The 14,454-nt window shown below is 38.5% G+C and overlaps 1 protein-coding gene across 3 annotated transcripts in view; it reads right to left on the reverse strand.

The window, feature by feature from the left end:
- The window catches only part of Adam7 (ADAM metallopeptidase domain 7), a 37,804-nt gene extending 26,316 nt beyond the window's left edge, over positions 1-11,488 (reverse strand). The window contains exons 1-7 of one of the 3 annotated variants that reach the window (XM_006986359.4): positions 11,269-11,488; positions 10,201-10,304; positions 6,164-6,240; positions 5,135-5,213; positions 3,803-3,879; positions 1,781-1,970; positions 463-516 (exon numbers count right to left, since the gene is read on the reverse strand). In XM_006986359.4, the coding sequence (XP_006986421.3) occupies positions 463-516; positions 1,781-1,970; positions 3,803-3,879; positions 5,135-5,213; positions 6,164-6,240; positions 10,201-10,304; positions 11,269-11,320 (633 nt within the window). In that variant the 5' untranslated portion in view covers positions 11,321-11,488. The remainder of the gene's footprint in view (positions 1-462; positions 517-1,780; positions 1,971-3,802; positions 3,880-5,134; positions 5,214-6,163; positions 6,241-10,200; positions 10,305-11,268) is intronic. The other 2 variants (XM_076545266.1, XM_076545265.1) reach the window with 2 other exon arrangements.
- Between the last annotated feature and the right edge of the window lie 2,966 nt (positions 11,489-14,454).

Here is a 14,454-nt window from a genome sequence, read left to right on the forward strand (position 1 = left end):
AATAGGATTGACTTCATGGCTAGAGGTTCAACTGGGAGAAATGATCTCTTTCTTCATTAGAATGTTTAAGTACTTAATTCTATCTTCCGATATGCTCTAAATACAGATATACAACCTTTGAATTTTACTTCCCATTCTGATGAAGTTTTCTCCTTAATTTTTAGCGTTTGAAAGTTTTCAGTGTCTTCTGTTGAGTTCAAGTCTAGATTATTGACCCGTTTTCAAGTATAAATTGTTCAAAATTCCTATTAGTCACAGTAAGAATAGAGTGTTCTATTTTAGATTAATCTGTAAGATAGTGAAGGTACTTAAGAATTTCTTATAATATGTATGTTTTGGGGAGCTGAAAGCGGACATGTGAATCTAGAATGGAACTTAGTGGAATTTCCTTCTCTCTAAGTGAGAACCCGAGGTGTAGTTTTACAGAGGAATAAGGTGTCTAATGTCCATCTGAGAACTCACCACATATTCATCAACAACAACGAACAGTTCAATAAAGTTTTCTTTGTGGAAGCCCTGAAAATGGACAGAAAGTTCAATGAAACCTATTACCAATTTAATAGAAAAAAACAACTTTTCATGATAAGGAATCTTAATACTATCATATTTGAAGGTGAAACAAATGGGTGTATCTAATACACCTATGAACTTTTCTCATTAAAACATCTGGACCCACACATTAGATTTTAATAATCTTTGAGTAACATTCCATATTTGACTATTTTGCCTTTTTTGTTTAGTTTTCCAGCATAAATAAGAGTTGTAAATTATTACAAATAAAGTATTTTTATATTTTGGGTTTCTTTTTTTCATCTATAAACAAAACAGCTTGTAACTAAGGTCATGTGCCACTAGCCCATACAGTTGTGTATTTATATCTATACACACAACTGTATGTATATGCATACATACATGTTTGTATAACTGAGAAATAACTGCTAAGAATGCCCATATTTCTCCAACTTCTCCACAATGCCCCCTACCCTTTTTTACTGTGTGGTATTCTCAATCCTAGGAACACTTATAAGCACTGCCAATAATTATCGGCCTTTCCATTATAGGAAACACAAATACTAGGAAATTCTGAGCTTCTAGCCCTGTGGAACAAGTGCATTTTCTGAACAGTGCCCAGGGCTACTCTTCAAAAATTTGACAAAGTCATCCTTTGCTGATATATGTAATTATTTATCCATTGAGATACTCAACCAAGAAATACCTGTGAGTTATGTAATGTTTTAGACACCCACTGCCTAGACCATAAACATGAGATGTAAAACAAACCTGTGGCCTACCAGCTAACATCTAGGAGAGTCAGGAAGATAGCATCTGATGTGAGGAAGCCTAAAAACACTGAGCATGTTGCAGCCAGCCCACCAGAAACTGGACCTGTTAGCATCCTTGACTGTCTTTTATCATAACACTGAATCTGGTGTAAGAGGTGAGTTTGTCATCACCAACTTCTCCCTAAGTGGTAAGGAAGAGTAAGATAGGATACTACAAACCATCCTTTTCCAGTTGCTTACAGCCTCAACGCTGGCATTCCATATGGAGGGTGGGAAGCTTTTCCTTTATGGAAACTGATGAAACAAACGGGGATTTGCTGAAGAGAATAAATACTTTCTACATAGACATAAAGAAGTTTGATGTTCAGTCTTTGGACCATGAGTTTCCAATTCAGAATAGGACCTGCATTTCACTATTGTGTGCACAGACTTTTTCTTGGGAGATCAGAGTGGTTTTTTGTTTTTTTGGTTTAATAAGGAGGATTTAGAATACTTACTTCCCCTTTGTGCTCTTTTATATACTTAGCATCTATCGGAGCAAACTTCTTGGTAAAATTGAGCCCTGAACAGGAGTAATTGGTAGCATAGGGCGCCTTAACATTGTATTTGAACACCAAATGCTCTCCCTCATCCGAGTATTTTACTGGTTCGATGAGATACCGTTGGTCATTCACTCTGAAGAAGCCCCTGTGGAAATAGCAACACAACATTATTCAAATCTGTAGCTATCCCCCCCCTGATATAGTGACATTAGCGTCCCAGAGAGGGAAGTTCCTGGGATCAAACCTTCTGAGCGGGCTGATTTAGGTAGCAAACAAGTGACACAGACACGGCCTTTGACGGGATTAGTAACCTTTTCTAAGAAAGAGTCAACCTTTGTCCTCAGAAGCTGATCGGCGTGATTTCTGCTTGGAGCATAGGCAGAAAAGCAGCTTTCCCTAGTGGTTGCCTCAAAGTGTCTGCGTACATGTGATAAATATATCATTCACCAACTGTAGAGTAGGTGTCTAAAGGTGCAGACACTTTGTTAGGTCGTTTTGTCATAAAAGAGATTCCCATTTGTGAGAATTCCAGGAGCCACTCAAGGAAAGTCAGGACAAATGAAAACAGAACTTGTTTTTCCTTCTGACTCACATCTTTCATTTTTACCTTTAAGTCTAAGAACTTAAAGAAAAAGTACAAGCTTTATTTCTGACTTTTTACTTTCCAAACCAGAATGGGCTTAGACTAGCATAAAGAAAAATGACTGGAACATTGTAGTGTCGGAGGAACCCACAGACTTCGGAGTCAGAAATCCTGCACTGTGGAGTCTGTCCAATACTTGCAAGATCTGTGTTCTTAAGCAATTGTGTACTTTCAGCATCCTGACCTCTAATGTGAGAGTACTGCTGAATAGTGTCCTGGAATCTACCAGCTCTGAATCCCTCCAATCTATGCTGAAGACTCACCTTGTTGGGGGTTGTGTGTTAGGCATCTTGTAGTTGAACATGAGCATAAACCACAGGCTAGAGTTCACATTCACTACTGAGAGCACACAGCGCCCCCTTCCCACTAACTTTTTTTTCTATTTTAAAAGTTTTTCTTTTTTTTTCTTTTCCTTTCATTTTATTTTACAATACCATTCAGCTCTACATATCAGCCACGGATTCCCTTGTTCTCCTCCCTCCTGCCCCCTCCCCTTCCCCCCAGCTCACGCCCCATTCCCACCTCCTCCAGGGCAAAGCCTCCCCCAAGGACTGAGATCAACCTGGTAGACTCAGTCCAGGCAGGTCCAGTCCCCTCCTCCCAGACTGAGCCAAGTGTCCCTGCATAAGCCCCAGGTTTCAAACAGCCAACTCATGCAATGAGCACAGGACCCAGTACCACTGCCTAGATGCCTCCCAAACAGATCAAGCCAATTAACTGTCTCACCTATTCAGAGGGCCTGATCCAATTGGGGGCCCCTCAGCCTTTGGTTTATAGTTCATGTGTTTCCATTCGTTTGGCTATTTGTCCCTGTGCTTTATCCAATGTTGGTTTCAACAATTCTCTCTCACTCATATAAACCCTCCTCTTTCTCGCTAATTAGACTCCCAGTGCTCCACCCGGGGCCTAGCCCTAGATCTCTGCATCCAGATTCCTCAGTCCTTGGATGGGGTTTTTGGCACAACTATTAGGGTGTTTGGCCATCCCATCACCAGAGTAGGTCAGTCCCGGCTGTCCATTGCCAGCAGTCTATTGTGGGGGTATCTTTGTGGATTTCTGAGGGCTTCTCTAGCACTTTGTTTCTTCCTTTTCTCATGTGGTCTTCACTTACCATGGTCTCCTATTCCTTGTTCTCCCTCTCTGTTCTTGATCCAGCTGGGCTCTCCCGCTCCCACAGGCTCTCTTTCCCTCGACCCTCGCCCTTCATTACTCCCAACCTCCTGTGTTCTATCAGCCCACTAACTTATATATTTACTAGATTGGGGAAAAGAAATCAGTCAAGGGGTTGTCATGAACATCAATAGAAAATGAATTAGGAAGCTACTCTGCCTTACCTCAGACCATTACAAGTGCTGATACTAGCAGCAGAATCAAATTCATGTATGATGGACCCTTGGTAAAAACAGTGATCCTAAAACAGAAGAGTTGATTAAGGTAGGTGTAAATGCTGAAACTAAAAATACTGGTAGTTGATTAATTTCTGTTGAGAAATAAATCAGTATTTCATAAGTGACATTTGCATTGAATTTACTCATGGCATCATTTAAGACATTTGAACCTGCTTTAGGAACCTTTTATTCTAATTGAATGACTACTTTGTGTCAAGCCATATATAAATTATTTCCTCATAAGTTTGTCTATTAGACAATGAGACTAGTTTCAAATCTGACCGTTTTCCTATAAATGTGACTCCTTCTCTTATAAATATGACTCCTCTGTCCATCCTCAAATCCTCGACAAAGTTCTGTCTCTTCCTTAGCTGCCTACTAAATCAAGCCAAGCTTGTGATGTTTCTAAAGTTAGATCTTCCTTGCCAGCTACCCCACCCCAATGTTCGTCCCTCCTGTTTCACTGCTTCAATCCAGCTGGAATCTTTATTACTCCTGCTTAGTGCATTGCTCATGATAATTCCATCGGGCGATGACCCTTTTCATCTCCTCTGTCTGCGCACCAGCCCATAGGTGACACTTCCTGTGGCCCTCCACATACCTCACACTTGGTATTCTATGTTCCTTTTGTCCCGTATTTTAAGGCTGCATGGTGATGTAGCTCTTAAACAAGTTTACAGTTGATTTATATAGAGGAAATAGAGTTTTTAAAGGATACTTTTGGGTGGAGGAAGTCATTCTCTTGTTTAAGGACTATAGATAGAAAGTTCTGAAAGGTAATGAAGAAGATTCTCTACCCCTAGAATAATAGTAATGAGTTATGCAAAGCTTCCTCTGGAGAATGAAGAGGAGACTTTAATGCTCGTGTATCAGAAGGGCTGGATGGGTGTCACAGACCAAGTAAGAGCATATCTTGAAAGTTGTTTCATGTGTTTAGATTTTACCCCTTTTACTTAATTACAACTCAGTCAGGATATGCTATGTTTATTTTGGCTCCTGCTTCAGCCTTTTTCCACTTAACCACCATAGTGAATATAGAGAAACTTTAGCAAAGAAAGATATGATACAGTCTTTGCTCTGCTTGTTAGGAAGTGATCAGCTCCCTGTAGGGCTCAATGGGTCCCACTTTCTATTCTATCATCACTTAGTAAGAACAGTCAACTCAGGGCTAGCTCCTTTAGAGAAGCTTTGAAATAATCTGGAAATCTGGCATTTTTTTTTTTTTAACCAGGAAATAACCATTTCAGAGAGGAGGAAGAGGAAGGTTTTACAAGATACCAAGATCGGTGGGTGCCTGGTGAACATATCTCCCTTTACATTGTAGTATGTCTCACTGTAATTTGAGGCGAGGAATTCCCTGAAAGAGAGAGAAGAAGTAAAGAGAATTATTTATTTTAAAAACATTACCAGCTGGGTGGCAGTGGTGCACACCTTTAATCCCAGTACTCAGGAGGCAGAGGCAGGCGGATCTCTGTGAGTTCGAGGTCAGATTGGTCTACAGAGCAAGATCCAGGACAAGCACCAAAACTACACAGAGAAACCCTGCCTCAAAAAAACAAAAAATAAAAAAATAAAAATAAAAACATTACATACAAAAATGGTCACAAAAATGGTTGTGAAGCCTCAAAGATGCCTTTGAATCTCAAGAAGTCCTTTCCTGCATATACATACATATATACATACACATGCACACATATATACATACACATGAATATATTTAAATAATATTAGGCATGCTGATAAGAAACCTTTCAAAAACTGAATCTCATACTATTATATGTGCTTCAGAAAATTCAGGAAAAATTGTGGCAATTTTACCAAAGCAGTATTTTAAAAACTTCTGAAAAATAATTTATAGAGTTTTAACCTAGTCATGTGAGGATGGTTCAACATTTAAAACCAACAAGTGTAAATTACACTATGACTATTTCAAAGAATAGCTGCATCAGATATGGCCCTATTGTCTATAAATGTGACTCCTTCAATTTGTCTTTAGATCTTTAATATGCTGATCCACTTTTACTAAGACAAAGCAATCCCCAAACATTTCTCAGTGAACTTTCCTCATCTGATAAAGTAACTCAATGGCATATCTTTGGGTATCAAATAATGGAGCTATAATAAGAAACCTATTGACATGCCAACCAGATTTGTAAATTCAATAATGGTAGTGAACAACTATGATCCTAGCACTAGAGAGGTAGAGGGAGGAGGATAAGGAGTTTGAGGTCATCCTCAACTACATAGTGAATTTGAGAATAGCCTGGGCTATAAGAGACTCTGTTGAAACAAAACAAAACATCTTACCTTGATTTCAGAAGGTGAAGGATTAAAGTTTTTTTGCCCAATTTTAGTTCATACAACAGTTCTTCTTCATATGCCTCCTGGAAAACAAGATCTTCCCTGTGACTTCCACATCTATTTATGGTAAGAGGGTGTGTAGAGTGTGGCTCAGGGGCCATTACCCACCTAGAGATCCTCACAGTAACTTCAGGGAAGAAACATTGACAGAGATGAATTTAAAGAGAGACACAATTATAAAGATGATTCTATCAATTATATTTTAGTTCAAAAGACTTTTCTAGTAAGGAAATAAAATGGATAATGTATATTCATCTCTCATTGAAGAGTGTACATATCACTTTATATTCACTTATATAACGTATATTAGCTTGTTCTTATAAAAGATCTTCCCTTTTGTGTTTTAAAAACAGTTTTGTATATATATTCCATATTCTTCCTTTCTTCTTCACAAATCATTATTACTACTTCCTATTGTAAATAGTCTCATATAGAAGACGTTTAATAGCTGTTATACATCAATATGAAAAGAACTTAATTTACTTACTTTGCATCAATTATCAGAAATTTAGTTTGCAAGGTTCATTGTAGCTAGAGTTGCATTTTTCTACAACATGGATAAAATAAGTAAGGCTTTTGATATGTACTGGCAAGTTGCTCTGAAGAAAAGGAACATAGATTTAGAAAATCTGCCAGCACAATCCATGGCAGCCCTGGTTGGATATGCCGACAGGAATATCTAGTCCTGACAGATCGGCTTATTAGTTCTAGTGGCTGTCAGTAATGAACGATGAAATTCTAATTTTCCCTTTACTTTGATGACTATTAGCACAGCTGCTTTCTTCCAGGGTAGTTATGAGGAGTTTGCTGATCTTTTGATTCATTATGTTTGTTTTTTTATACTTTGTGAGAATTCTTTCTAGTGCTGGTCCATAGTTATTGCTCATATGTGTTACCCATTTTTAAAGTTAATTCTTCATCTGTTTGAGGAAACTGTTACTTCAGGCATAGCACTTAATATGATCAACAGAGTAGATTTTAAAACTATTTGAGAAGATAGTGTTGAGTTCCCATCCAAGCCTCCTACTATTAACATGTTACATAGTTATAATTTTCACAACTCATGAACTAAGATTGCATTATCGTTAAAGTGTGTAATTATTTTTATGCTCTCAGTTTTACTGGCTGTCTTCTTATTTTTGCATGGTCCTAACTCCAAAGCCACATTATGTTTGTTTGTCATAGCCCCTTGGTCTTCTCAAGCCCAATAATTTCATGGATTTTTTGATGGCTTTGACATTTTTGCCTTGCACTCATCAGATGTCCTATGGGATGACTCTTGGGTATTTTATTGCTCTTCTTAATGCTTGGCTAAAGTTTATGGTTTTCCAATGAAAACCACTAAAGACAGAACCACGGTGTCACCTCAAGAGTCCATATTGTCTTCTCACAAATGTGTTTTTTTTTAATTAACTAATTAATTGCTTGATTAATTAATTTTGAGAGCAGCTATTTCTTTTTTTACATTTTATAATTAATTTAATTTTACATTTTATAATTAATTTAATTTTACATATCAGCCACAGATTCCTCCCTGTCCTCCCTCCTCCCCCCCTCCCAATCCACCACCAAGCTTACAGTTACAGATTAATAAAACTAAAGGAATTTCAATGTGAGGAACTCTAAGTACTGAGAAGCAGAAACAAGATCGAAGTGTGAAATTGCTGAGGGAGGCTTCACTCATGGCAGACACACTGAGGAGAACCGCAGACTGCAGCAGAAACAGTGGAAGCTAGAAGACGGTGGACTAGCTTTAAACTATTTCTAAAAGTATAAATAAATAAATAACCACTGACACGGAAAAAAAAAAGAGTCCATATTGTCAATGTGACTTATGAGAAATGCTGACCTTGGTCACCTAACAGACATCTTACTTACCCATAATTTTCTCTCTGTAAAGTGACTCTTTCTTCTGCCCTACGCTTCACTCTTTGGAATGAAATAATAGGTGAAACCCACGGTTAAGGGGTGAGGACCTACACTACTTCCTGAAGAGGAGATGACAGATAGAAATGATCACTTCTTCTGTATGGAACATTGATCTATCTTCCCATGTGTGTTTAGTTATTCTCTAATTTGTTAGTATCAGTAAAGCCTCATGGATCCTACTGGAATTTTTTATATTGCAGCAAAAAAGCCCATCATTTATCTTATTATTCATATTGTCCCATATTTTCTCTTGGGGGAGCTACAAGTTGGCTCCTGCCCTCTTTTGATATGCCCTCACCAATACAGATTCGGAGTTGAGGGGCAGGTCTTTTGTTTCAGTGAGAGATGCTTTTCAGCTCCAGGCTCACCCTGTGTATTTCTTCCCTGGCCCGGGCTAATTTCACACATGGTAGAGTTTCTGATACAAAGCTTCACTGTCCTAAGACAACAGCTCCTGCCTATTGGGTGGTAGGAAGCAGGTTCCCCACTTGGCTCGGTATCAACCTTTAACTACATAAAGGTTTGAGAAGATGAGGAAAGAGTTGAAGATTAAAATAATACTTGCAAAGAATCTTATTAGAGAAAAATAGCACAGCATTACCTCCAGAAGCAAAAGGGCAGAGAGCTGCCTCTTCCTTGTGTCAAGCTATGAGATCACGTGAAAAGCTTAAATGTAGCTTTCTAATGACTGAGAACTAACAAGTGAGGGTATGAAAAACTAGCTGCCACCATGGGAAAGGAAAGAAAAGTCATGGCACCAGGAGAGGTTTGCACTCTTGTCGTTGTCGGGGCAGGAGACCTGTCAGTATTTTCTGTGAACCCAAGTTAAAACCTAGGCTGTAAAATGCAAGTATCTAATTATAACTCCCTAACAACACACATCTAAGATCTTTATAATCCTGGATAGTGAATAATTATAATGCTTGCTCCATCTCGTGTATATTATCTATCTTATATAGTAAATCTTCTTTTGAAAATAATACTTTAGGTATTTTGAAATGTTAACACTCAAATGAACACCATTGCAAGGCCAGGCAGTTGGGTTTTTTTTTGTTTTGTTTTATTTTCATGAAAGCTGTCCTATTGGGCTGCAAAACCTGTAAAGCAAGTAAGTCTGCACACTGAAAACCTGCAAAAGCAAACTGAAGGCTGGAGATTGCACTCCAAGGTCACCAGCTCAGAAGAATTTAGGGTGCATTACACAAGTCTGCAAACACTCAGGAGAATGCCTCGCTGAAACTGAAAAACAGAAAACCGCTCCCCCAAAGCTTGAGCAGTCCTCTTTTTTTGTTTCCTAATCCACTGAGGGTCAGTCACCCCCAAGCATATGGTGTAAACCAAGTGGAGGTCCTCTACAAAACTGAAACCCACATTTGCTTCATACTTACTCCCACATGGAGGCAGAGATGGCTTTCTGCACTGTTAGAACATGGACAAAAAAAAAATGACCCATGGTGAACAGTGCCTTGGGGAACCGTGAGAGAGGCTCCAGGAAAAAACGCAGAGGACCTTTTACCTCAGTTGCATTTTGTTCCCGGGATTGTTCTTGGGTGTGATTTCATGCCTTCTGGGTTAAGCATTTACATTTAGTTTATAAGACATGTTTATTCTTGTTGCATGTCAGAACACAGCTATAGAATCCAATCTGGTCAGTATACCCTGAATCTGGGCGTGGCCTTCTGCCTTGCTTCCATGCTTTCCCAGATACAGTCTATAGTATGTGCCAGACAACTGTGTTTAAATTTGTCTGTCCTGGGAAAGTTCTGGGAAAGAGCTACTCTGTCGATATTTAGAATGTGCTTACCGGCATTTATTTACATGTTTTTCTGAACTCAAACAACCTTCCTTGCATCATCACTTTCTTTGTTACATTCGTGTATAAAGTGCATTGAGACTGAAGTTAGATTGTCTACAGCATTAGAGTGTCATCCGCCCTGTTCTTCAAGGTCCTCAAATCCCAGGTCTCAAAGACAGATCTGCGTAGGTTGGTGAAAAGTCACTACTGCACAACTGTGAAAGCCATTAAGTCCTATTTACTAAGTCAGAACACATACCGGCACATCAGAGTCATGGGTGTGTTCAAGATCCCGTTTCCGTATCAGGGGGAGCTTTTTAGGACGGACTAGTTGTTGACCCTCTACTCCAACAATCACCTTTTCTAGAAGAAAATGTAAAAGGAAAATCCATGTATTATCACAACCCACCCTCCAGTGAGTGACAAATGGATTTATGCACATCTAGTTCATGTGTTTCCAACTAGCAGTCATGCACTCACAGCTTCTTTGGTTGGTGATGGGAAGAAGTTGAGATGGGTATTTACAGATGAGGGAGACATAAGCAACACTAGAAGAAGGAGGACAAAGATACAGTGTCCTTTGGCTATTTTCACCTTTGTGATTTTTATTCTGCACATTTCTTCCCAGATACTGCCTCCTGCCAAAGCCTGTGCCTGAATGACCTATTTCAATATTAAATAACTCCTGTTGTTTTCTCTTCAGTGAAATTTGCATTTGAAGTCTTAACTCCCACAGGTAAAGTTCGAAGCTTCCACTGCTTAGATAATCTTAGGGAGCCCTAATGCCCATGCTAAACATGCTAAACATTATCTTTTATCATGTCCTATAACTTTGGCAGTCAGCTGTGAGCTTATCCTAGACCATGCATAGCTTTAAATAAAGATAGTGGATTTTTGGAATGTACTCAGATTTGAATCAAGGATTCACCAGTTTATGAACTGTGTGACACTAGTATTCTATCTAATCTCTCTGATCTGCTAACACCATTTTCATATTCTTTATCGATAAAAGTGACAATAGTATAGGATTTTAAACCTTCTGACATACAAGGTAGCTAAGGGCTAACAGAGTGTCTATTCTTCTATAGGTATTTTGTAAATACTCATTTCCCTCTCTCATGATTGTCAGTGTTTAAGAGTCATCTGGGCTTTCACAGACTCATTAAATCTCATTACCAGCTGTAACCCACTCCAAGCCCTACACGATATCCTCAGACAAGTCACCAATGCAGTTAGAGTTTTTATAACTTACAGTTTAAATATTGTGGCTAAAGAGATCACGGATCAGGTGTAATGAATAAACCTTACAGAAAAGTATAACACATACCTTCAATCTGAGAAATCAGTAGAGTCATCCAAAATATGCCTATGGGCAACATTCTGAAGGTTTTTCTGAGAAAAGCTGCAGCCTACTCCTTGTTCTGGCTTCCACTGCAAGGATGCCCAGCCTAGAAGGTAGATGGGCAGTTTTGATCCAGGACAGGAAATACTCCTAGACCCAGCTACACAACTCATGCAGGGCTTGAGGCTAAAACTCAGCGGTGGACATAGTGTACTAATTAAAGAAAACATTTAGTTTCTGGGGGTGGAAGAACTTGGCACAGGTTCTACTTGGTATCTAATGTGATTATAGATGTCTTAAAAACTTCTGAGGTGAAAAGAGTCAAGAATGTTTTAGGAAAAGAAATCATGGAAGTCTATTTACATACACTTTGGTTGAAGTAGGTGAAGAAGAGGACCATATATAAAAACCATTTGAGAACACCAAACAATCGAAACTGTTAAAAATGTATAGGCTACAAGTCATATATTAATTAAAAATAAAAGACATATTGGAAAGGAGAAGTAAGTAGCATTATAATATAGCACTGTTTCCTAACACACAGAAGAAAATACCGTCAGAGGGATGAATGAGGGGTCATCAAGAAGCCTTTTTCCATGTGTGTATTGTTTTATAATATCAATGCACCCTCTTTGTTTCCATCTGGAATCCATCCTGTCTCCTCCTCCACTTCACACCATTTCTCTAATATTCCCCAAATATTTATCTTCCTTTGATTTAACAAACTCACAGACCGCTGTTGGGACCAGGATAGAAGGTTCAGCAGTTAGAAGTGCATGTTGCTTTCATAGATGTTTGGTTCCCAGCACCCAAGTTGGATGGCTCACAGATGCCTGTAACTCCAGCTCCAGGGAATCAGATGCCCTCTTCTGGCCTCCACAAGCACTGCACTCACATGCATAGACCTAGACCTTCCTCCAGACATACACGCATGACTTAAAAATTAAAATAGAAATTTTAAGGTAAGCTATACTTATTTTAGTATTTAATCATTGGGAAGTTAAACAGTAAAGTAAATAAATACATCCTCAGAGCCCTGTACCAGGGATCAATTTTCAGCACTTAAACTTACACTATCATGTTTTGTTCTCCTCTTCTCTCTCTGAGTTTCAGGTTCTCTGACTGCCTTTCTTTACTCTGACACACTATTGAAAGACCTCTGGCTATATTTGTCTTTCTATCTCTACTGGGTAACTAGTAAAGTATGTGGTGTCTTTATTGATTATTTTTGTTCTTTAACAGTTCCATACATGTATATAAAATATTCTGGCACTTCCTTCCAACTCCATTCTTTCTTTATCTCCTCAGCAACACTATAAAGGCCACTTCATCTCCACTTGTCTCTTTCCCAGATTCAGGTCCTTATGTTTTGACTTGTGACCCATTTAGTTTAGACAGGGCCAGCCATAGTACTCACTACATTTTTAGTTGCAATAAAATTTTATCAAAATGTCAATGATACTTCTCACAGTAAATAGAAAAGTAATTCTAAAATTCATATAGAACTATAACATATTAGAAAACAAAAGTAAGCCTAAAGAAAGAAGACAGCAAGAGAACTAATACTACTTGATTTAAATATACTCTACAATTTAATCTAGTCTACTCATAACAATATGGTATTAGCATAAAAGCAAATATCCAGACCGATGAAATGAAGCAGGGCATCTACAAACAAATATAGGCATGTACAGCTAAGATCACAGGAACACAAACTGGGCAAAAGACACTTATTTCAGTAAATACTGCCAAAGAAATGGGACACATATGTACAGAAGAATGAAAGTAGGCTACTAGCTCTCATGATTTAGAAAAATCAGCCTCAAGTAGATCAAGGCTTAAATGTGTGACCTGAAACCGTGAAGTTCTAGAAGAAAACAAAGGGAAAGAATCCAGAGGATTGGGATGAGAAGAGCTCATCATGGGTAAGTATCAACAAGCACTAGAGACGAAGGAGATTGGGGAAACAGGATTCTGTAAAGATAAAGGTCTACACCAAAAAGAAAACCAATTCGAGAACAAAGAGATAACCTTCACAGTTGGAGAAAGCATTTGTAATCTAATAATGGTTTAAAAAGAACTCTTTATCTGACTTGAAAGTAAACAAACTAGCCCAAACCTCACTAATGAAGGTCTGCTTGTAATTTTCTTTGCAGACATAGGAGCCAATTTCAGCCCATTAATTATGTTTTCAGTGCACTGAAAAGAACATCACATTCAGAACTGGGAGCTGTGTGTTCTCCAGTAAGTGATTCGCCTACCCTTGGCAAGTTTATTTCTCTGAACTTCAATGTCTGAATTATAAATAGGGGCTGTTATAATAATGTTTAACCTTGAAGAGGGTTTCAGCATCAAAGTTTCCATACTTTGACTCTGTGTTTCTTTGACTAAGACCTACTTTGAGTAGGAAGTGTCACTTGAAAAAGAAAAAAGAATACAATTGTGAAAAATTAAAGATTTTAAAAATTTTCCATTTCACAAATGAGACAAATATATACAGATGTTTCTATTAATACACAGAGGAAATGTCTCAGAATAAATATAACAAAACATATGAATATTAACACATTTTGATGCCTAAGGATACAAGGGTTCATGGAAGGCTCAGAGCACATGAAACGTAGTGTCATCTCTGATTCTAGTGATCTCATTCGTCACCTGTTGTCACTTCATATGGTTTCCTTCATCTTTAAACACATTTTGGTCCTTCTCTGGAACATATATCCTCTTTCACAAACCTTACCATTTTTCAAAATGCTCAGACTTTTCAACTACCACTGTCCCAGGTTCTCGAATTTTTTCTTAGAGCCACTCTTTCAAGTCTTTGTCCTCACTGTTCTGTACAACTTCCTCACCAAAGTCATCAGTGACCTTCAGATCTTAAATGCAATGACCTTTCTTAGCATTTATGATTGATGTATTGACCATTTCTATTTTTTTTTTTTTGGGTTTTCGAGACAGGGTTTCTCTGTGTAGCTTTGCGCCTTTCCTGGAGCTCACTTGGTAGCCCAGGCTGGCCTCGAACTCACAGAGATCCGCCTGCCTCTGCCTCCCGAGTGCTGGGATTAAAGGCGTGCGCCATCAACGCCCGGCCATAATTTCTTTTCTTGACCAATAGCTTAGGGTTTTCTCCCACACTAGTTCCTTTCTCTTAACCTTCCCACACATTTC

This window comes from Peromyscus maniculatus, chromosome 9, assembly GCF_049852395.1.
Source record: "Peromyscus maniculatus bairdii isolate BWxNUB_F1_BW_parent chromosome 9, HU_Pman_BW_mat_3.1, whole genome shotgun sequence".
Taxonomy (NCBI): Eukaryota; Metazoa; Chordata; class Mammalia; order Rodentia; family Cricetidae; genus Peromyscus; species Peromyscus maniculatus.